Source organism: Echiichthys vipera, assembly GCF_963691815.1.
Source record: "Echiichthys vipera genome assembly, chromosome: Y".
NCBI classification, from domain to species: Eukaryota; Metazoa; Chordata; class Actinopteri; order Perciformes; family Trachinidae; genus Echiichthys; species Echiichthys vipera.
Window position 1 is genome coordinate 4,234,623 of NC_139849.1, and position 23,990 is coordinate 4,258,612.

The window sequence follows — 23,990 nt, forward strand, 5'->3', positions numbered from 1 at the left end:
TGCGCCCCCTTTGGCCAACATATGTTACTGCATGGACCCAAGAAGGAGGGATTTTTCAAATTGGGTGTGTTGGTTTTCAGAATTGCGCACCCTTTGGCCAACATATGTTACTGCAAGTATGACTCAGACATTAAAATGAAGGGATGAAAGACAGTTACACATCAGACATTAAAATGAAGGGATGAAAGACAGTTACTTATCAGATATTATCTGTTTTGTAACTGCCTACATTTGAAAAAAACTAAAAATATAACTTTCTATATTTGTGCATCATACTATTTAAATAGTTAATAAAAATCTATTTAAGACCACAAAATACGAATACCCTAATGGATTGTATATAATTTTCCTATACATAATTATATTTCAGGCAATGGGTGGTTATGATGTAGCTGATGATGATGATGATGATGATGATGGTGGTGACACTGATATAACTAAGGCGGGGGGGGTGGCAGATTTTCATGTCTAATGTTTGTGTGCAAGACTCTAAAAGGAATCCCCAACTCTCCAAGTTCACTTACTGGATCCTCTCTGCTTTGACCATCTATCACAAGTGGCATGAGCTGAACTTTTTATTATTATTATTATAACCTTTATTTATTCTCGAGAGACATTGAGGTTACCCTCATTGTCAATGTCGTCGACATGGCACTAGCTACTATTTTGCCAAGCAAACTACGCCTACATTTCTCAGAGCCGAGGAGGACAGGCAAGGCAAGGCAATTTTATTTTTATAGCCCGTTTTTACAAACAGCTTGTCTCAAGGGGCTTTACATCCCATCATAACAACATCCTCTGTCCTTAGACCCTTACATTGACTGAGGAAAAACTCCATGGAAAACCCTTTTAACAGGGAAAACCAGGAGAAAGCTCAGGGTGAGCAACAGAGGAGGGATCCCTCACCCAGGACGGGCAGACATGCAATAGATGTTGTTACAGACAAGAAATCAGTTTATAGTTTATGACACAGAATGTGGGAAACATGGAAATGGGCACAGGCAAGGACACAACAATGGCGACCACTTTAAACAAGACAGATGCTATCAAGGCTCTTCTAAATCAACCAAAAGAATCAATTACTTTGACTCCTGAACACTACCCTGTTTTGAAGGAATTTATTAAAAATATAAACTTGTGCCAGTCAGCAACTTAATGTTATTAGGCTACTGACATTTTTAAAATATCACTGTCACAGACACCATCGTCCCTGCACCTAAAAAGTTTAAATGACTACCACTGCCTAGCACTCAACAGCATTCTAATGAATTGATTCGAAAAACCGGTTCATAGAACAATATAGCCAACCTGGACCCTCAAGAGTTTGCCTTCAGTAACAACAGACCCCGAGGATGACATGTCAGGATCAGGATCAGGATATAGGACTTCATTGTTGCAACAGTGCTACATCTGCATTTCATAATATGTAACACACATGACAATTAACCTCTTCTTCCCTGAGTCCGTTTTTGAGGTTCCTGCTCGAAAATGACATGCTAAGAATAAATAGGGTATATCACTGTAATTACAAGCTTTATGTGCATTATCTTGGTATTACAATAAGGTTACACATGTGAGATGGCATCAGAAGTGTAAGCAGCACTATTAATGCAAGTGTGTCAGAGTAAATGCAGATTGAACAAAGCAAAAATGGAAGAATTTCTTCCCTCGCCAAAAACAAATTGTCATTTTATATAAATATCCCTTTGAAAATAATGTCACAGTAGCCAAAAAACTCAATAAAGCCATGGAACAACATCTGGACATCACCTGTGAGAAGTTTGATGCTGCTGAAATAAAGCAGAGAAACAATTATAGAGGTCTTATTGAAGAAATATATAGGCGTCCTCAAGTTTGGCATATTTGGCACGATTTGGCACAACTTGGCACCATTAGTGCCATTTGAGATTTCTTAGGTACCACGTTGTAAAATTAATTTAATTTAATTTAAATGTCATTTTGGATCTAAGAGAAAACAGTTTTTGAAGAAAAAAAAAAAAAAAAAATAGGAAATAGAAATATTCTGTGGGTATGCAGCATGTGTGTCTGTATGCAAGCTACATGTTGCTGCAGAGGGGGATGTTGTTATACTATCTGATTGCCCCCGCCGCCGGGGTCTCAGGGAAGAACAGGTTAAGTGACAGGAGACAAAGTCAGACATGGTCAACACATGTCTACTGCCCTACACTCAGTCCGATAATACCATCGTCCACCACCACCACTGTTCAATGTCAACAAAACCAAGGAGCTTATTACATCAGTGGAGGAAAAAACATCACAGACAACATGTCTTGGTCATCACATATCAGAACGTTACAGAGCATCAGTAGTAGGTGAGGTTACTGCACAGAGCCCAAAGGATACTCAAAGACAACACCCACCACACACAGCCTGTTCACTCTGCTGTCGTCAGACAAGGTATCCAGAAGTATGATCCACTGCCACACTCAGAGCGTGCTCACACTATATTTTTGGCCGCGGCCAAAACCGGTTTTTCAGCTAAAGTCTAGTACCTTTAAGTAGTGTGAGCGCACCCGCTCCGCGCTCAACTGGGGCCAGCTGGGCCGCCACGGCCCGCTTGAAAGAGGTGGGCTTTAGCGGAGCCGTTTGCACATGTACGAGCACGAGCGTGCGCACGCGCACGAGCCCTACGGCAGTAGCGTTATGTGCGCCTGTTCGGACATGTAAATAGAAGGACGGACCATGCGCGGACATTTAACTACAACAACAATGGTGGTGAAAGGTTCACGTTGGTGTGGTGCGGAGGTGGAGGGTTTACTGCAGATTTGGTCGGATGAAAATATTCAAAAACAGTCGACAAGACGCACAAAAACTCAGAGGTCTATGGAAAGATTTGTAAACAAAGCCACACACACGCGATCAATGCGTGTGACGTGTTACGGCGTGATGGTGTGTGGACAGCAAGAAGCATTGGCCGGCCCTGGTAGTGTGAGTACAAACGGGGCTGGGGCGCGGGGGGGAGAGGGAGGGGGGACCAGTACCCTAAAGTCCGGGTCTCGGTCCGGGAGGATAGTGTGAGCGCGCCCTCAGCAGACTACAGAGCTGGTTCCTTCCTCAGAGCCTTCTGAACACATCCATCACAGTCAGACCAGATACTTGGGAGCGAGGGTTTAAATGATTGCTTACTTAGCCTAGCCTGTAGGCCTACCTTTCTTCTGTCTCTGGTCTCCTCTCTGCTGGGTCAGCTAACGATCCACTGTGACTCCTGCAGTCTTGCAATGTCCAGTAGAATGTTGTTTGTTCATTGGTGATGGATCTGGCATTTACCAGAGGACTGTGTTGGGTATAGTTACTTTTGAAAGTAGGTAGTTAAGTTACAACGTTACCATCAATTAAAAGTAATCAGTTACGTTACTGCGTTACCTATGAATAAAAGTAACGCGTTAGAGTACTCATGCATTACCAAAAATTAAAAGCCTTTTGCAGCGCCTTGCACATGCTGCAACTTAACTGACAGACACACAGCCTCTTTGAAATGCATGTCCTGACGAATAACATCAGTCATCCAACCAAATTAACTCTACAGGATAACAATAACGGGGAAGACATTCAGAAATATGCCACATAGCGGGTTTTTTTTTTTTTTTTTTGATCGCAGAACTGATCAAAATTCAGGAGTTGCCGTGAATCCCTCTCAGCTGCTTCACTGCTCGATCTGTCTGTCAGTTTGAATGGAGGACTCGCGTGTGGAGAGGAGGGAGGCCCTTAAATTGGATGTGGATTTTTTTCCTGTCGATGGAAGCTTATCACCAACGCAGAGTGTGCATTTTTCCGTTATGTTCTTGTCCTTTTCGCCAGCGAATTGAAACGCGCGCACACACAGGTAACGTAGGTCAGCAGGGCACAGACGCATCACAGCGCTGCGCCTCGGCTGGCACATCAGCAGGTTGCACAGTAGTCTACTGTCTGACAAAAAGCAGGCTGCTGTCGGGATTTTCTTTTCCTTATCCGGCGAAATGTAACGGATTACTTTTTTAAAAGAATAACTAAGTTACTGATTGCTCAACTCACGAAACTAATGCGTTACGTTACACGTTACCCACAACACTGCCAATGAAATTAATAAACTAGAGCTACAGACTGCCTTATTGCTGTGTGATGATTATAATGGAAACCTAGCTACATCTGCTCATTCCAGATGCCGCAGTACAGCTAGCAGGCTGCTCTACAAAACAACCGCTGTACAGCAGGATTGTTGCCCAACATTGTCCAACCTCATCTTGAATCCCTCTCTATGTCATGCAGGTCTTTCTTTTTTCCCCGCGAGTTCAGTGTTGGAACTGTCATGCTGTTCAAACCGCTAATGCTAATATTAGCATTGGCCTTGACTAGGCTACTAGCCATTGTAAACGAACAGCAGAGAACTCACCCGAACAGTGCACACATCATAGCAGGAGACTTTAATCAGGCCTAGCCTATATCTTAGACTGTGTATAACATCCAGCATGCAGGCTACTGTTTCTCTTGCCTTCCTCAGCCAGTCAGACTCTCCACAGAAGAACAACTAGAACAACTAGGCTATTACAACTTAACTACAAGATGTTTCAAAAACACTGATGGGACCTGTTTATGCAGGGAGACCTGGTGGAATATACAGCTGTGTTGTTTTACGTGCTGTACAGACAGTGCTCAGTCCACAAGTCTGAATGATGAGCGAGGTCCGTAAGCTCCACAAAAGCCGCAACACCACCTTCAGATCAGGGAACAAATCACAGTAGCCTACAGCTCTGCTAGAGCTGAACTAAAGAGGGGAATCAAGGAGGAAAAGGAGGCAAACAAGGAAATAAATTGAGGATCACCTCACACATGATCATCCATGGAGGGTGGGGAAAGGGCTGCAGCACATAAACTACAGAGGCAGGACTACTCTCTGTACACTAATGACTGCTCACCAGCCAACTTGCCCAACACCATCATAAAGTTAACGGACAACACAACCATTGTCAGGCCCATCTTGTGGTGGGATGAGACTGGGCAGAATGATGCTCAGTGAACAACCTCACACTATAGTGATGGGATTGGCAGTTCTTTTGACTGTACTGGCCCACTAGAATCAGTTTATTAAAATGAGTCGTTCAAAGAATTTGTTCACTGAATCACTCGGTGCTCAAGGCTGGATTAAGAATACAGAGGCCCATGGGCTAGACTCTAGGAGGCCCTCACGCATGTGAGCGCACACACATGATCATCCATGGAGCACACATATTTGTACGTGCACCAATACAACAGACTAGTTTACTAGTGCACCATGTGTGGGCCTAGTAGTTGTTCGAAACTCCTGTATACAGGAATCACACTGACTGGCTACAGCATATTATAGGAAAAGATCACATATTGTCATATAGATAAATTAATCACAAGACCTTCACCACATGTTGGTTCTCCCATTCTATGGTGCTGTGGTGATGTATTGACAAACAGAACTACTGCAGACCAGGAGACATTAAAAATAAAATCTAAACATTCATTGTTAGAGCTGAAATACTAGGAAATTATAGAGCCCCAGGTTGAATTTGACTGGAATTGTCCTTTAAAGTCTTATTGCTCTGGGTCACAGTTCACGTCAACTCACGTCATCTGCAAGTTATTGCTTCACTTCACCGTTCTGATGCTGTGTGTGTGTGTGTGTCCGCGCGCGCGCAGCGCTGACAGACGCACACATCTACAGGAGCGTTAGCGCATGTTCTTCACGGCGTAGAAGATGAACCAACATATGAGATGTGTTACCGCAGAATAAACGACACGAGCAGCTCAGTGTCTTCAGAGTCGGAGTTTTCTCGTCCACTTACTGACCGTCTGTTATCAGGTCGCTCTGACTCCACTCTGCTCCTCACAGCAGCAGACATTATGCTGCTGGAGCCTCCTCTGTCTCTACACTGACCTGTCGCTCTACTGGACACTGAATCCTCCGCCCCCGACACTAATAAAAAAAACGTCTCTGTGCGAGGCTTCAAACACATGGCGACCGGAGACAAGCAAGCTGATCACTTTATTTACCAAGCTCCATTTCACCACATTTCCTGCCTCCCATCGCAATCCCGACTAGATCGTTTTTATCGCAAATTAATAGGCTATCTTTTTTTTCAAGTAACAAAATCAATAGCATCCAATAGTGAGTACAAAATAGATTAAATAAAAGTTCAGTTGTGCCACCACTTGTATCAAAAACCACAAGTGCAAAACAAAAAAAAAACACAAAGTGACGAGGCCCCTGGGAGCTCGAGGCCCCCGGGCCACAGCCCAGACGGCCCGGTTCAGGATCCGGGCTATGGAGCCCTGACTGCAAAGTGCATTATACTCCAACTTCCTGAACTGATACACAGCCAAACAATCTGTCACTAGGTCATGATTCAGCCCTGAGGTTCACATTCACTGTAACACGTTCACCACACTTAAAAAGGAAGGTGCAAAAAAGAAAAGAAAAAAAAGGGGCCTGTGTAGTACAGTGTACTGTACAGTACACAGACATTCTCGGGAGAAGCAGCAAATATTACCACACTGTGAGCGCGAGTCCTCTGTGCATAGTACATTCACTTAACATGATGGTACACAGATGTGCTAAGTTTAGCAGTACGGTTACTGAAGGTGAATCAAGTCCTCTGCTCTGTGCATGCAGTATGCCAGGTAGTAAGTGACACAGCGCCACATTCAGCACAGCAGCAGTTCTCTGGTGTAGGTCCGGTGCAGGTTCGCGAATCATGAGTGAGTGAGTGGCAGCGCAAACCTGAATCACCGCCTCAGCAGCAGTTCTCTGTGTGCGCAGTAGGTTCGGAGGAATGAGTGAGTGAGTGGCAGCACGAATGTGAATCAGTACGTTCGCGAACGACACGGAGTGAATGAAAGGCCTCAGCACCGAGTAGGCTACATGCAGTGAATCACGCGCACAGTGAGTGAACTGGAGCCCTCAGCCCCGACTGTCAGTGAGCGCATCACTGAACATGCACCGTTCCCTCGCAATGTGAGTCCCCGCCACCAGATTCGCAGGTCATTCAGTGATTCACAGACCACACAGCAGTTCCACTGTTGGCCTGCACGCTGCTGCTGAGCTCAACTACTGAACTGAGAAAGGAACGAATCAGGTCAGGAAGTGATTCTAATCAGTATGTTCACTTGAATAATTTATTCCTTCGAACAAATCACTTGCGAACGACACAACACTATAAAGCAACAGAAATGACACTGGACTTTGAGGGGGAAGCGTGACCCAGAACCCCTCCATATCAGTAAAGGTGGAAAGGGTACTTTTAAATTCCTGGAGGATGTTTCTCAGGACCTCTCCTGGGTGACGCTGAGAAAAGCAGATTTCACTTCTTCAGAGTGCTCATGAGGAACAACACGGAGAAGCTGCTGGTGGCCTTCATAAAGGCAACCACTGAGAGTGTCCTCACAAACTGCATCCCAGTGTGTTCAAATGACTACAACTATCATTTCATCATACAACCCTGTGTTTTAGATAGGTCCAAAATCTGTTCAGACCAATAAAAGGCTCTCATGAGAAGTACCTTAACTTAACTTCCCTCTCTTTAAAATAGGAAATCAGCTAACACGAGGAAGGATGTGATCAGGGTCTTGAATGTTCCAAGTTTTAAATAAGATAGGCCTATAGGAAAACTATCTCAACTATAACTAACAGTTAACCTGGCTCAAAGTTTGGTAACAAAGGAGCAGAGTCCACACAACAATGTAGGAAGGAAAAGATATTTATTAAACTAAACACAACCTGAAATGTATAGCTAACTAAGTAAACAAAACACAAGAGCAAACTGGCCATGTGGCAGACCTCCTGGCTGCCCAGAACAAAAGAGAGTCAGATCTTAAAATGGCCGCCCTATAGCTCCACCAGCTTTGGGTGCAGACAGCCAACTGACAACCTGTAGGATGAATACAGAGGTTTTCGTGATTTCGCTATTCTCGCGAGATGTTTCGTCCGGTCTAGAGCACTGCTGGCGTCTGGTTTGTTGACTGCCGCTTCTATCCCTGTCTCCGTCCAACGTTTTTCGTGTCTATCTGTCTCTTCTTTCTTTGTTTTGTTTTTATCCCCTCGTCTCAGTGTCAGTTTAGCTGTCTAACCGTCCGCGTCTCTCACCTCATCTCGCTTCCCCGCAGTTCCGCTTGCTTCCCCCCACTCCTGGACTATCAGCTGTGTTAGCCAGCTAGCTAACTGCCAGCCGGCTAAACGTCCTCCACCACTGGACTTATCCGTTTCTCCTCCACTGGATCTCCCCGTGTCTCCGAGTGTGCGGCTCGCTCGCTCACCCTGGACCTGGGCTTCGCTCGTTTCCCTCACCCGCTCCTACGCTCCCGGACTATCAGCTGTGTTAGCCGGCTAGCTAGCTGTCGGCCGGCTGGGCCTCCTCCGCCACTGGATCTATCTGTGTCGCCTTCACCTGATCTGCCTGTGTCTCTCTGTTTGTGTGGACCGCCTGCTCTGGATCTGGGTGAGTAAGTTGTGTGTTTGTGGTGGTGATTGTGGCAACCTGTGACCGTCCCGCTACGTGTGCTGCTAATAATATTAGCCACACTCCCTGCCAGTTCGTCAGACGCAGCCTAGCTGAGTGCCCTGCTAAAAACATTAGCACAGCTGTGTAGCTATCTAGCCGGCGTTCAGGGGGGGAGCCCCCACTCCCTTCCTGCTCGTCAGCGGTAGTCTAGCTGTATGCCCCGCTAATAACAACAGCCCAGCTGTCCCGCCACCAAGCAGGCGTACCTGGGGGGAATCCCCATTCCCTATCAGCTCGCCTGGCTGACTGCTGACACGGCAATGTGGGCACTGCCCACCGCGCGGGAACGGTCCGGGGCAACCAACACCACCCATTCCACCGACTTCAACCCCTGGTTCACTGCTGCGCCCACACAACTCACTGCCTACCAGCTTCTAGCTACCCAGATGCTAGCTACTGCCAACATCCTACCTCGCCTCCTTTCACCAATGCTGACCCATCTACACCCTGGATCTTCACTTCTGCTACTTCACGCTCTCTCAACCCTTTCCTCCACTCCACCAACTCCTCCCCCTCTCACCTACACTGCTGCCGACCTCCACCGCCTTAACAACAACCATCGCCTTCCTGCTGCTGCTGCCACCGCAGCCAGCAAAGCTGGGATCCATCGAAATCGCCGCTTCATCCACCGAGGCCCTGGCCCCCCCCGCAACCAGCACCTCCCCGCTGGCTCACCTATCCCCTCATTCTGGACTAACTCTCGCCCCCCCCCCCCCCCCCCCCCCGCTCCCACTTCCCAAACTGCCAACCTCAACAACCTCCGCTCCCCCTCCCTTGCTCCTCCATCCATCTCCCTTGCACTACTGAACTGTCGCTCCCTCTCCAACAAATCACCTGTTATATCTGAACTGTTACTGGACTATAACCTCGATCTACTCCTCCTCTGTGAAACCTGGCAACAGCCGCTGGACTACTATGCTCTCAACCAAGCCACTCCTCCCAACTACAGCTACATCGCCAAACCCCGCCTTTCCGGCAGAGGGGGAGGTGTTGCCGTTCTCCATAAACAATCCCTGACCATCACTGAACTCAATCTCAACCTCCCATCTATCTCATCCTTCGAACACCTTGCCTTCTCCCTTCCCAACTCTATCACTGCTGTTCTAATCTACCGTCCCCCGAAGCCACACCCATCTTTTCTCTCTGATCTGTCCGACCTCCTCACTATTGCGTCCTCCCTCTCTCCCCACCTCCTACTTACCGGTGACCTGAACATCCACATCGATCAGCCCAACGCCCCACTGACATCTGACTTCCTCTCTCTTCTTGACTGTTTTCACCTAACCCAACATATTGACTTCCCCACCCATACCAAAGGCCACATCCTCGACATCGTCTGCTCTGCCTCCCTACCCGTCTCTAACCCACATCCCCTCCCCTTTCCCCTCTCTGATCACCTATGCATCATCTTCTCCGCCCCTCTAGCCTCCCCCCACAATCCCAAAAAGCATGCCATCTCCTACCGTAACATCAAATCAGTCAATCCACTCTCCCTCTCCCAGCTCATATCCTCTGCCTTCCCCCCCCGACTCTGCCCCCTCTTCCCCTGATGACTACGCCACCATGCTCAACTCCATCCTTTCTGACTCACTTGACTCCCTTGCCCCCTGGAAAACGTCCTCTGTCTCATTCACCCACTCTGCCCCCTGGTACACCCCCGAACTCCGCACCATGAAACAGACCGGCCGACAAATCGAACGACTCCTCAAACGAACCCACCTCACCGTTCACGCTCAAGCCTACAAACACCACATCTCCTCCTACCGTGATGCTCTCCAAGCTGCCAAATCCGCCCACTTCTCCACCCTCATCAACAGTACCAACAGGAACCCCCGCATCCTGTTCTCCACCGTCAACAAACTGCTCCGGCCGCCAGACCGTAACCCTCCCTCCTCACCCGACATCTGCAACTCTTTCCTCCTCGCCTTTAACAATAAAATCTCCCAAATCAACAGCTCCCTGACTGCCACTGTTGGCAACTCCTCCACCAACACCATCACAGTCCCCTCCCCCCTCCCTGACCATCCGCCCCCCCCTTCTCTCACTGCCTTCTCCCCCATTGACCCCTCCTACATTTTGGACATCATCACTGCGTCCAAAACAACCACCTGCTCCCTCGACCCCCTACCAACAGCTCTAACCAAGGCCTGCCTCCCCGTCCCCATCCCCCACCTCACCACCCTCTTCAACCAGTCTCTGTCCCTTGGTCTTGTTCCCTCAACCTACAAATTTGCCTCCATCACCCCCATCCTTAAAAAGCCCACCCTTGATCCAGCTAACCTCTCCAACGACCGTCCTATCTCCAACCTGCCATTCCTCTCCAAAACTCTGGAACGCATTGTCGCCGCCCAACTTCACACCCACCTCCAGTCAAACAACCTCTATGAACCCCTCCAATCCGGTTTCCGCCCACTTCACAGCACCGAAACTGCCCTTGTCAAAGTTGTCAATGACCTCCTCACCTCTGCAGACTCCGGTGCCCTCAACATCCTGCTACTACTCGACCTCAGCGCAGCCTTCGATACTATCAATCATTCCATCCTCCTCGAAAGGCTGCGCCAGCAGGGTGTTGAGGGCACTGCCCTCGACTGGCTCACCTCCTACCTCACCGACAGGCAACAGTTCGTCTCCCTCTCCGGCCACACATCCACCCTCTCTCCTGTTTCGCAGGGGGTCCCTCAGGGCTCAGTCCTTGGCCCCCTTCTCTTCATCTGCTACCTATTCCCCCTTGGTCACCTCATCCGCTCACTCAACCTCAAATTCCACTGCTATGCTGACGACACCCAGATCTACATCCGCACCAAACCCACCCAAAATCTTCCACTCAACCACATTGAAACCTGCATTTCTGCAATAAAAACATGGCTGTCCCAGAACTTCCTCAAACTCAACAGTGACAAAACAGAACTCCTCCTCATTGGCACCAAATCCACTTTAAACAAAACCGGACCCATCTCACTTACCATTGACAGCTCAATCATTTCTCCCTCCCCCCTTGCACGCAACCTTGGTGTGATCCTGGACCCCACGCTCTCCTTTGATCCCCACGTCCGCTCCATTGTCAAGACCTCCTACTTCCACCTCCGCCGCATCGCCAAAATCAGACACTGCCTTTCCCCCCTTGCCGCTGAATCCCTCATCCACGCCTTCATCTCCTCACGTCTGGACTACTGCAATTCCCTCCTCACTGGCATCACCTCCCATTCCCTCCATAGACTCCAAATGGTCCAGAACTCTGCTGCTCGCCTCCTCACTCACACCCGCTCCCGTGAACACATCACCCCCATTCTCTACACCCTCCACTGGCTCCCGATCAAACAATGCATCGACTTCAAAATACTCCTCCTAACCTTCAAAGCTCTCCACCATCTGGCACCACCCTACCTGTCTGACCTCCTTATCCCCCACCGCCCCTCCCGAGCCCTCCGATCCTCCTCCTCCCTAACTCTGACCATGCCGCTTTCCAAACTCAAAACCTTCGGACACAGGGCCTTCTCTAGAACTGCACCCCGACTCTGGAACTCTCTCCCCCAGCCCATCCGCGACTCTCCATCACTCACAACATTTAAATCCCGTCTAAAAACCTTCCTTTTCTCACAAGCCTACAACCTCCCCTACCCACAACTACATTCACTCCTGTCCTCTCCCCCTGACCCCCCCCCCTCCTTCCCTCTCCTCACCCATCCAGCCCCCGACCCCCCAACCCCCCCCCCACTGCTCTTCAATCCATCCCCCCACCTCTACTGTTGTACCTGTTTCTGCCTGTTTGTCTGTATCAGCATTACCCCTGCCCCCTTTGCTTTGTTTCCCTGTCATCCTTGTCTTCTGTTGTTTGCTACCTGTTACATGTGTGTCTTTGTACTACCTGTCCTGCTCTGTAAGCGACTTTGGGTCTTTGAAAAGCGCTATACAAATTAAATGAATTATTATTAGAGGTTGAGATAGGAGAATGTTACTGAGGCTGTCACACGTAGTCCTCCTTCTTTCTATTATGCCTTTAAGTAGGCTAAGTATTCAGGCTCATTTAACCATTTTATAACAAAGCTTCAATGCTTATAAGGGCTACTGCACTCTAATATCTGTGTGTGAATGGAAATACAGTGTAATGGATGTATCCATACATGCTCTTTAGGGAGATTTCTGGGTTTTTATCATCCATGCCATTATAACACTATCCGAACTGTGGTCCTTACAGGACCCCTCTGTCCTATCATCTATAGACCACAGGCTATCTTTCCCCCACATGATCTGTGTGTGAAACACAGTCCTAACAAGAACTATCTCCTCCTGCTGATCATGGCAATGCTGAAGAGTATGAAGTATATTTTCCCTGTACCATAACCATGTTATATAACTTAGTGTAATAAAATAAAATAAAATTTAATGTAGGCTGATAGGTTCATTGTAAAATGTTTATTTATTATTACTAAATGTGGTGATTTCTGTACAATCACTTCTCATTCAAACAAACCAATGTGGCTGCCACAGTTGATTTCATCAATGAGACCAACATCTCCTAAAAACAATTTAACCAGCCGTGATAAATCAAAGACCTGCCTATAAATTAATCTGCTCGCGCTCTGCTCCGAGGTGCTCCCACAGGCGGAGCTTCACTTCTCCGACAATGTCGGAGCAAACGTTCAAACAGGCGATATTTGGATAAACTAACTACAGATTGGGGATCTAAACGGTTACTTTCTCGAAAACTATTAAAACTTGGTAAAATGACGTATTAACAGCTTTTCGTTCTCGGCTGCCGGGTCATTATCAAAATACGGTGATTTTCCGAGTCAAAAAAGTAAAAAAATTTAATTCAGTTTTCACAAATTTAATTTAGTGGAAACTATTTATTAGCATGTTGACCATGTTACCAACTAAAATGGACAACTATAATATTTTTCTTTTTTTTTCATCTATCAAACGTATTGAGTTTTCTGTCATTGGTGTTACCACATGGTAACCGTAACACCAATGACAAATATCTATAAAAGGCTAATTACACAAAATAGTGTCCAAGCTAGCTCAAAGCCAGCATGAGTTAGCACCTTAAAATCTATAAATTATACTTATTAAACAGTTTTTTTCTCCATAAAAATATTTCATTATAGTGCAAATCAAAGTAACACCAATGACACAAAAAAAGAACCACAAAAATGACATTTTAATTGGAAATATCTTACTTTTTACTCATGAAAGAGACACTCACAATGTATTGTCTTATATGGCTCTTTTTCTTCTACTTCTTTCTGACCTTGGGAGTTCTCTTACATGTTCTTAACCTTTCAAAATAATGGTCTGTGATGCCAGTAACACCAATGACACCAAATCGAAGGACAGAATTCTTTTAAAAATATTTGTATTATTAAACAGCCAATTTAGATTTAATTTTATTCATATATTAAGCCCGGTGTTTGCTCATTATTGACCACTTTTTTTTTTTTTAAACAAAAAAGAGGAAATATTCTTACATTGTCCAATCGCGTTGAACCATGGCAGTGGGACAAGTGTTTTTTTAGGTACAAAGGAAATTAAAACTGATAAAAACAAAACAGTAAATATATAAACTGAAATTATCATCATCATTTATATGGTTTTAAATTACATAATTTTGGTTTAATGTGGATGATCTTTTAAAATTTTCAAGCATTTGTGTGTCTGGAAAGTGCAGGGACATGTTTTTCACCGTATTATGATAATGACCCTGCCACGAAATGCATTCTGGGAAACTTGACCTACTGCATGTTGGAAGGAGATCTATAATACATCCATGGAGTAAACACACAGCGGTCCTAACAAGAACCATTCCCCTCCCCCAACTGCTCCGATCATGGCCAGGCTGAGTAGAACGTGTGTGTGAAACAAATCGGCCCTAACAAGAACCATCACCAAAAAAAAAAAAAAGGCTCTCGCCTGCTCCCCTCCCCCCGCCTACTCCGATCACGTGTCCAAGTAATTCCAGGTAATAATAATAATTACTGATCACTACAGCTTGCAAACAACTCTATTCGTTTATTTTTTTAATGTTACCATTTTTATATATTAATTTGTAAATATTTTGGCTCGTCAGTGTCTCTTTTGCTCTTTATAACTACGTGCGGAGCTACTCTGGTGTATGCTGTGTCTTTAAACAAGCGCTCCTGTTTGATCCCTGCACCTGCTTCTCGTCAGGCTCAGACCTGCTCAGACACATGTTCCTGGCCCCACACACGCTCCGCTGGGGGGTTTAAACTTCGGACATGGTGAGTGCTTTTGCTTCCAGTATAATAATGCACTGTTCATTTTACTTGCATACGGTTTTCACACGTAAGTTAAAGCAACGTAAAAAGGCTAACCGTGTGTCAATGTGCTCAGACTTCACCACGGTGGTTAGCTAACAGTTAGTGGCTAATTAGCCATAGATCTGACGAGATGCCGCGTTCCCCTCAATGCGGCCGCCATCTTAGGTCGGGGAAAGGTGTGTCTGCTTCAGTCAACAGAGGCAGAGGTAGCAGGAGGCGGCATCTAGTCTGAATATCTATGCTAATTAGCGGCTAATTTAGCGGCCTGTAGTGCTCTGATGTCGGCTAACGTTACACCGGTGAGTCTGGACAACTGCGATGTTTACCAAAAAAAACAAAAAAACACATGAATAGCTCTGATTAACTTAGACAACATCTGAGTCAAGACCTTCAAGGTGCTACAGTGCTGTTGTATTAATCTGATTAAAGCTATATTGTAACACAATAAATTAATGTCTTCATAGTCTGTCTAAGCTGTAACACCAACCTGTTTATATGATAAACCCATGTTGTGTAGGTATCACTATCAGTAATGTGATTGTATGTTTGTTGTGTTCATTAGTTATTCACACACCAGGGAATATTGAAAAAATGACGTTATAAACCAGAAAATAAGTTTCACTCAAAATCCTGTGATATGCGACATCCCAGACAACATCGAGATAATGTCTAGATTCATGTCACAATGTTAATTACGTCCATACACGGCCAGATTCTAAGACTACAGCTTGAAATACAGAGTCATGTGCTGTGTTGAGGTTTGACTGATTGTGTCTCTGTGTTTACAGGAGGAAGGCTCAGGTGTCTCTTCCCCTGGTGACACTTCTGACTGCACAGGTGAGAGGGGGAGACATAAAAATATATTATTATAATGATGTTTAGTACATAGTTTGTGGGAGTGTACGCTTATGGCTATAGTCTGTAGTTACACGAAAATCAACATATGACTTACATTCTCATACAGGTGTTGTTAGGTCATCTTGAACCTGATTAACATTCTTTTCTTCTCTAATTTATTTGCAGTTGCCGTGACGGATGGCTGTCATGTTGAACAGAAGGAAGAGGTAGGATATGTTGTCTTCTTTGGGTTCTTTAAATCAACAACTGAAATCAACTTCCCCAGGCTGTCAGGCTGCTAAATACCCTTTAACCCCCCCACCACTTCCAAACCAGGGATGTGCAGTGCCCGACATTGCTCCACTGTGCAATTATCTCGTGTATATCTTTTATGTATATATTTTACTATCCTCTTTTCAATTTATTGCCGTTTCTTTTTTATCAGTCAGAGCCACAGAAATGTAATTGTCTTCATGCATTCACCACAAGGTGTATGTTCCTTAATGAATGACAAATAAAATCTATCTAAAATCTAAAACAATAGTATCACAGTATATCAGTGGGTACGTTTACATGGACGGTTTCAATCGGTTTCAGAAAGGTTTGGGAGACCAAACTGATTGAAAATACTTCATGTAAACACCTCAAACGGTTTCGATTAGCCCAAATCAGTTTGAAGGGGGTGGTTTAAACGTTGTTTAAACCGCTGTGTTCGTTCTGCGCATGCTCAGGACTTGACATGCATGCATGCTTGAGCACGTACGAGCTGTGTCTGCCTGGCTGTCACTCAAGTGAAAATGTCTGTGTTAATATGGGAAAATGTCGTGCAAGAACTTTCATAACGGACTGACAGGTCATGCGGAAGTTCTGTTTCCACTCGGTGTCTGAAAATTCATGCAGAGAGAGGAGGAGGAGGAAGCTGTGCGCCGCCGGTGTTGTGCCGAAAAGAGACTGCCTGCCTGGGCAGTCGTTTTTCGGCACAATACGCACTCCGACTCCAAGCGCTCTCTCTTCTTTTCCTGCTAAAATGAGGCATATGCCACGCTGCTGTTTAATACAGAGAAATATTATAACAGCAAAGACTGCACTCAACAAACCATGTATTTCGTCACAGCTGTAGCACTTCCGTAAATCAATAGGCTACTGTTGTAACCATAGTAACGCAATCACTCAACGGCTGCGGGAACATTCAAAGCGTTTGTTTCGTCGACGCATGTAAACACCCAAGCTGAAACAGATTGATTTAAACCAAACCTCTCTGAAACCATTTGAAACTGTCCATGTAAACGTACCCACTGAGGCCTCCCCCACATGCTTAACTCCTGTCTTTAATTAATTAAGTAATTAATTATTCTCACAGTTCCCCAGAATCTGCGTACCATTTGTTCTTTTGTTTTTCCATTTCAAAACAGAATCAGAAAAACAACCCTTTGATTTTCTGACAGCAGTGTGACCACTGAACCTGATGTCGAACAAAATGAAAACAGAAGAATGTGAAAATTAAGTTTCTGATTTTTTTTGTATTATTGTGATATCTGGATAAATGCAGGGGAATACTTGGATTCTTGTGGATGTGCAGGTGCTTTAATTTTGGTCACATGCAGAGCAGGAAAGCCTGACTGGAGATCCACCTGCAGACTGACTGCTGCCCCCACTCCCAGGTGGAGTTGAGTCGTGGAGAGCAGCAGCATGGAGCTGCTGAGACAAGAGGCTGCCCCCCAGCTGACTCAGGAGCCAGAGGATGGACTGGTGTTGTTGCTGATTTTTCTCAGTGGGCTGAAGTAAGTTTACTCTGTGGCTCAGCTGTTGGACAAAGTTACTAATGGGGATGCACATGATTCACCATTTATTGTAACTGATAACAAGAACTTTGACCAGTTAATGCTATCAGACTTCCATGTTAGAGGACTGACACTATCTGCCAGTTATGCAGCGCAGTTCCTGTGAAAGAAGATTAGACGGCAAACAAATATAACAACGCGTTGTTTTTACAAGTTGCACTTTGTATAAAATAGTTAAATATTTTGTAAAGATCTAACCTTCATCTGAGCGCCGATCAGCTGAGCCAGAGCTCACTGATCACTGCCTGAGGAGTTTTTATTATTATTCATACCCATCCCGAGGTGTCTAGATTTTGCCATGGGATTATCCTGGATGTTAGGCTACATAGTTTTTTCCATTCATTTAATACATCTTCAGACATGTCCCTTCAGCCTCCGAGGTTAGTAATGTTGTCTAACGGCTGAGCCACACAGTAAAATATCTTCAGCCAGCTGAGAAAAATCTACAACACAACGCTGTACTCTGGCTCCTGAGTCAGCTGGGAGGTGGCCTGTCGTCTTAGTGGCTCCATGCTACTGCTCTCCACAACTCAACTTCACCTCTGAGCGGGGGCTCCTCGGCGACAGTGCCGACTCCTCCCAGGTCTGAGTGACTCGTCTCCTGGTGTGAGTGCGGGCAACAGGCGGCCTGCAGGCAGATCTATGGTCAGGCTTTCCTGCTCTGCATGTAGGCTGTAAGTAAAGCACCTGCACCTCCAGAAGAATATCAAGTATCCCCCTGAATTTATCCAGATATCACAATAACAACACAAAAAAAAAATCAAAAACCTAATTTTCATGTCCTTCTGTTTTTATTTTAAAACAGAAAAACAACCATAAAATGCATGATTTCTGTTTTGGTTTTGAAACAGCATAATAAAAGATGTAACCATACATGCATTCCCTGGCTTTCAGCAGCTGTCTGCTGGCGTCTGTCTCTCTGCTCTGCCTGGTCCTATGCTCTGGTCCTGTCTAATAAAGCATAAATGTCCAAAAAATTATTTGGCTTATCAGTGATGAACATTTTAAAACGTAGTTTTCTGTGTTTTGCAGGCTCAAAGTCGTTTCTTACATCGCCTTCAGAAACTCAAAGCACATCATGATGTGTGTGAGAGGCGCTACGAGAAGGCTCACACAAAAAGATTAAATAATGAGAGAGAGAGGACCTTGTTATTTCACAGTAGCCTCGACACAGCGGTTAGTTCTATGACACCTTTTTATAATGCACATTAGAGTGGCCAACAGAAGCACATAATGACAGGGATATTGTGTCTCATTAGTAAACGTTCATTGCTTCACTTCCAGTGTCACTTACACTTTAAAATTCATGCAGACTTCTTTTAAGTCACCTTTTGTGGCATCTTTGCAAGCATTGCAAAGGGTCAAAACACTGCAGCAGTCTGAGCTGAAGGAGAGGGATCTGATGTGTTTGTGTTTTCAAAACCAGTTATGACACACAGCAAAGGACCTACATTTGAATCAAACTAAAAGCCACTCCACTCAGTATAGTATACTGTAAAAAGCATTTATACCCACTATGGGCACTGCAAATGAATATTAAACTACATTACGATGTACAGGGAGTAACTATTAAAGACATGAAAATGTCTGATTTGCCATTCCTTAGTTTTCTATTGTGGAAGGGAGAGGGTTTTCTTTAGTTTAATTTTTATGACCTTCTGTCGTGGGGCTGCTCAATTATGGCAAAAACCATATTCACAATTATTTTAATCAATAACCCTTGATTATTTCACATGACTACTCCTTGACTTTGGAAACACTGTGCATTTATTTGATCTCATACTGCTCATCAAACTCTGATCAAACTGGCAAATTAAGTAGTTTTGATCAAATACGACTCAGAATCTTGTTACTTCAGCCTGTTTATTGCTTACGATGTTTTCAGAAACATATTTTAGTGTACTGTTAACCTTTAATATGGGAAGAGGGACAGAGAGGGACCTGCCTGCATCAACAGCCAGACCAAAACAGAGGAAGTGTGACTTCTTTCTCTGCTCAGGGTTCCATGACTCCGCTATATTTACATAGCAAAAGTTGTTTTCTGTTATAAAATTGTTCTAAATCTCATACTTCAGCTTTAAAATACTTTAAAAAGTAGTTTTGGAGATACTGCATTTTAGGTCCTCACTGAATGTTAGTCATAATTATTACTATTAGAATAAACTGAATAAATAAAGACATGGACCTTCTGAAAACTATGTCCATCTATATGCACTCAATACTTGCGCGCGCCAGACAATTCCTCTCTTTTTTTGGTCCTGACCCGTTTGCATCCCTGATATAATGTATATTACATGCAAATATATTTCAAATGGTATAAATCACAGGACATCAGGTCTTTGCCTTCAGCTCCCAATCCGTTTTCCATCTCATTCTTGCATCTAGTTTCAACATCGGAAACTAACTATCTGATTATACTGATTGTGAGCATAGTTGTAACAACTTGATTTGGTTTTTCATCAGTTACAGTCCTAGTGAGGCTCAGGTGTTGCAGAGCTACACAATTGATTAAGTTGATCTGTTGTTCAACAAGTTATCCTACAGACTTAAAAGAATAGTTCACCCAAAAATGAAATTTTCCTCCTCCTTATCTCCTCCCCCTCATGTGGACTAAGGGCTGGGAGAAGTTTCAGAGTCCTCCGTGGCTTCTCTGAGTTACAGGGGGTCTCGGCGTAGCAGTGCATGTCCATACTGTATAACGGTTGCAAATGGATACCAATTGTCTTCGTAACAAAAAGACACACCAAAAAACATCCAAATACCTCCATGCTGCTTGTATGTAATGTCTGTTTTGTATTGAAGCCCCGAAATGCGAAATTGGCATGAAAAAAATTAAATCAGTCTATACTTCAAGCTTATAGCTTTAGCTTATAGCTTAGCTAAATATTTTCTAAATGCTTCAATTTAAATTTTACTAATTTCCCTTTATGTTTTTTGCAGATGGAAGATGAAATAGAGGTTCCACCCTTGATGAGAACAGACAGTGTATTTGTAAGTAAAGCTTGTGTTGTACATGCTTAAGTGGCAAGCACAGTAGTCAATGTTGTATTCATTGGCCTTGAATAATCAGTTAAACAGATTAATCTGTTACGTACATTTTTAGAGAAGATAATTGTGTTATGAAGTTGCATCCCTTTTGATTCTCATGTAAAATGTCTCTGTTCTATTGTAGCTTACCAAAGAAATGCTGGGCTACAGCTCAGATAGGTCACTTTCCACTGTTTCCAGCAGTGATGATGATTATGTCCCAGCGTCATCGGAGGCCAGTTCGGAAGAATCAGAACGAAGTACCGGTAGACAGAAACACAGTGTGCATTCCAAAGAAGCATACAAAAAGACATACAAGATGAGTCAAAAACGAGGCACAACTTCTCCAGTCGAGAGTGAATCAGATGACTCTGTACCTAGCAAAAGGAAGAAAATTAGAAAGACTTACTCGAGATGTGAAAAAATGTCTATCTCAGTTAAGAAGAGTACTTCGCTGGTGGTAGCTGATGTTCCAAAAAAAGATGGGTGCAAGAAATATCACCAAAAGAGAAACTACTGTATATACTGCGAAGAACCACACACAAAGATTGCACGCCATCTAGAACGTAAACATGGTAATAAAAGGGACGTTGCTAGTGCAATGATGTATGCAAAGAAGTCTAAAGAAAGGAGAGAACAGCTGGATCTCCTTCGAAAGCAAGGAAATCGGGCACATAACATTGACGCACTCACAAAAGGAGAAGGGACCTTTTAGACAACAAAGCGATGCCAAAGGCAATCCAAAGGACTATCAGCACTGTTTCGCATGCTTTGGGTACTTCAAGCGCAAGTCTCTGTGGAAGCATGCAAAACGGTGCTCACTTGCTCAAAGTGTTCGCAGAACATTACCAGGAAAAACAAGAATACAAACACTCTGTGCTTCTGCTCAACCTGTACCTAAAGATGTGACTATGGAGGTATGGGCCCTTGTGAATGGTATGACTCAAGATGAAATTGCCTATGCAGTAAAAGAAGACATATATATCATGAAGGTTGGAGAGAAGATGTACAACCGCCAACGTGAAACTGCCTCTCAACATGACAATGTTCGTCAAATCATGCCAGGACTGGGAAGACTCTTGATCCTAGGGAGGACGGTGACCCCTCTGAAAAAAATGGAGGATTATATTAATCCACAACACTTTCACCATGTGATTCAAGCTGTCAAAGAAGTAGCTGGCTTTGATGAAAAGAGAAACAAGTTTGAGAAACCCACCCTAGCCACAAAGCTAGGGCAAAGCATTCAGAGGGTTGCAGACATCATGGAAGCTGAAGCTCTTACATCCCTGAACAATGAAAAGAAGCAGGTTGTCCAAGAGTTTAGACGCATGTACAGTCTTACCTGGAATGAGATGATCTCTTCTGCTGCATACCGTACACTTGAGGAGAAGAAATGGAACAAACCCAAGCTCATTCCGTTAGCAGAGGATGTGAAAAAAATGCATATGTACATGACTGACAAGCAGAAACAATATTACAGGCAGTTGTTGGATGAGAAAATCTCAAAGAATTGGAGCAATCTTGCTAAGTAATATTAGCACAGGTAATCCTTTTCAACCGAAGGCGAGAAGGCAAGGTCTCTAAGATGCGTTTGGAAGCATTTATCACCAGGGACAACTCTCCATGAAGATATTGGTGAAGCTCTGACGGCATTGGAGAAAAGGCTCTGCCAGCATTTTGTACATGTGGAAATTCGAGGCAAGCGTGGCAGGAAGGTGCCGATCATCCTTACTCCAACAATGGTGCAATCTCTGGAGCTACTTGTGGAGGAGAGAAGCTCGTGTGGAATATCCATTCCATTGAAGCCCCGACATGAGAAATTGTTCTGAAAAAATTTTAATAAGTCTGTATTTCAAGCTTGTTTGCAACAGAAGCTCCTCTTCCCGGTTCGTCCAAATCTCGCGAAATTTGCGTTGGCGTCAGTAATCGCACCGACGCCGGCGCAAATCTCACGAGAGGAACAATTTCTCATGTCAGGGCTTCAATACAAGAGGGACATTACAGACGAGCAGCATGGAGGTATTTGGATGTTTTTTGGTGTGTCTTTTTGTTACGAAGACAGTTGGTATCCATTTGCAACCGTTATATGGACATGCACTGCTACGCCAAGACCCCCTGTAACTCAGAGTAGCCACGGAGGACTCTGAAACTTCTCCCAACCCTTAGTCGACATGAGGGTGAGTAGATAATGAGTGAAATTTGAATTTTGGGTGAACTATTCTTTTAAGTTAGTTAAATGTTCTTAAATTTTAAATTGTTTTGTTTTATATATATAGGTCATTTTAGACCCATGTTGTGCATTAGAAGGGGTGTGCATATGTTGTGCATCAAAGAGTTAATCTGAAGGGAGCTCTGTCTTTAAAAAGTAGGACATTTTTTAAATGGGTTATTTTGAGCAGTGCTTTTCTGTGAGTACTCAAAAGTACATGTTGCCTTGGGTCTGACATACTGTAATGCAAAGAAGTCACTTAAGCACGGCAAATGTTAAAGGTTGTTCACTATGTCCCTTAGAGAGCGCTTTTATGTTCATGTCACCTACCTGCACGCTGAATAAATGGCTGCTGCCTGGTAGCACTCCTGGTCGTCGTTTTTCACTTCCTTTCCCACACAGTCTGACGACACGATAGCCTACACTAGTGATGTTACGCTCGACTCCGCCTTCTCGACACCGCTTCAAGCATAATGAACCGGAAATGCTTCAAACTAGTGCGAGCGGAGTAAAACAAACAAAACTAGTGCGGACATTTAGGAACCGAAAAAAAAAGGATCGAAATTCAAACAGCTTCTTAACAATTCCGAAACCAGACTCTAGGAACCGGTTCCTATTTAGAACCGTTTTTCGGTGCCCAACTCTAATAATTACCTCTTTACTTACAGTATATAACATCACAAGGGGGACTGGTTCTAAACATCTTGTTTAATCATTTTTAATTTTTGTAACATTGTTCAAAGCTGTTGAGTTTGAGAGCAGTAGGATGGGATAAACAGAAGCATGTTTTAGTAGTTACGAAGCTGTTTTGATTTATTTATTTTTTTATCCGTTTTTTAACAATATCACAGTATTGACATGTACAGGATATTTAAAAAGTTACTCTGTGTACTTGGTTGAACTCATAAATCCCAATACAGCAGGGTTACTTTGAAAAAAAAAAAAAAAGTTGAGGCAGACCTTCTAAGTACAGTAAAAATATATGGAAAAATAATAAAAGAAAAAAAATCTGTCTTATCTTAAATCTGAGCTGATACCATTAAAAAAGATTTTTTTCCAAGTCCAGGGATGTCTTTCATTTGCTCCTATGATGCCTGGAAAGGGTGGTCCTAAGGAGGTAGGCATTAATTGGAGGTCCCAAGTAGATTAGAAATACAGGAATGTGTGTGAGTGCGTGTGCGTGTGCGCGTGCGTGCGTGTCAGATGACCTACGGGTGTTACGATGGATCACAAGACATAAAATCTATTAAAATGTGCGCAGATTCATATTGGTTGA

General features: G+C 44.3%; 2 protein-coding genes across 2 annotated transcripts in view; both read left to right on the forward strand.

The window, feature by feature from the left end:
- LOC310966165 (protein DDI1 homolog 2-like) overlaps positions 1 to 23,990 on the forward strand; it is a 41,279-nt gene that overhangs the window by 7,630 nt on the left and 9,659 nt on the right. The gene's annotated exons all lie outside the window — the stretch shown is intronic.
- On the forward strand, positions 14,630 to 22,806 carry LOC310966229 (uncharacterized protein). Its single transcript, XM_083940082.1, has 6 exons — positions 14,630 to 14,761; positions 15,589 to 15,637; positions 15,824 to 15,864; positions 18,511 to 18,654; positions 20,419 to 20,469; positions 20,651 to 22,806. Exons 1-6 carry the CDS (start codon positions 14,759 to 14,761, stop codon positions 21,218 to 21,220), a joined length of 858 nt encoding a protein of 285 aa, XP_083796208.1. The 5' UTR covers positions 14,630 to 14,758; the 3' UTR covers positions 21,221 to 22,806.

Excerpts from the sequence above, each read along its gene's own strand:
- LOC310966229 (XM_083940082.1), top strand. Across the intron at positions 15,638-15,823 it reads TGACACTTCTGACTGCACAG|TTGCCGTGACGGATGGCTGT; the intron begins GTGAGAGGGGGA and ends ATTTATTTGCAG. Across the intron at positions 18,655-20,418 it reads ACAGTAGCCTCGACACAGCG|ATGGAAGATGAAATAGAGGT; the intron begins GTTAGTTCTATG and ends TGTTTTTTGCAG.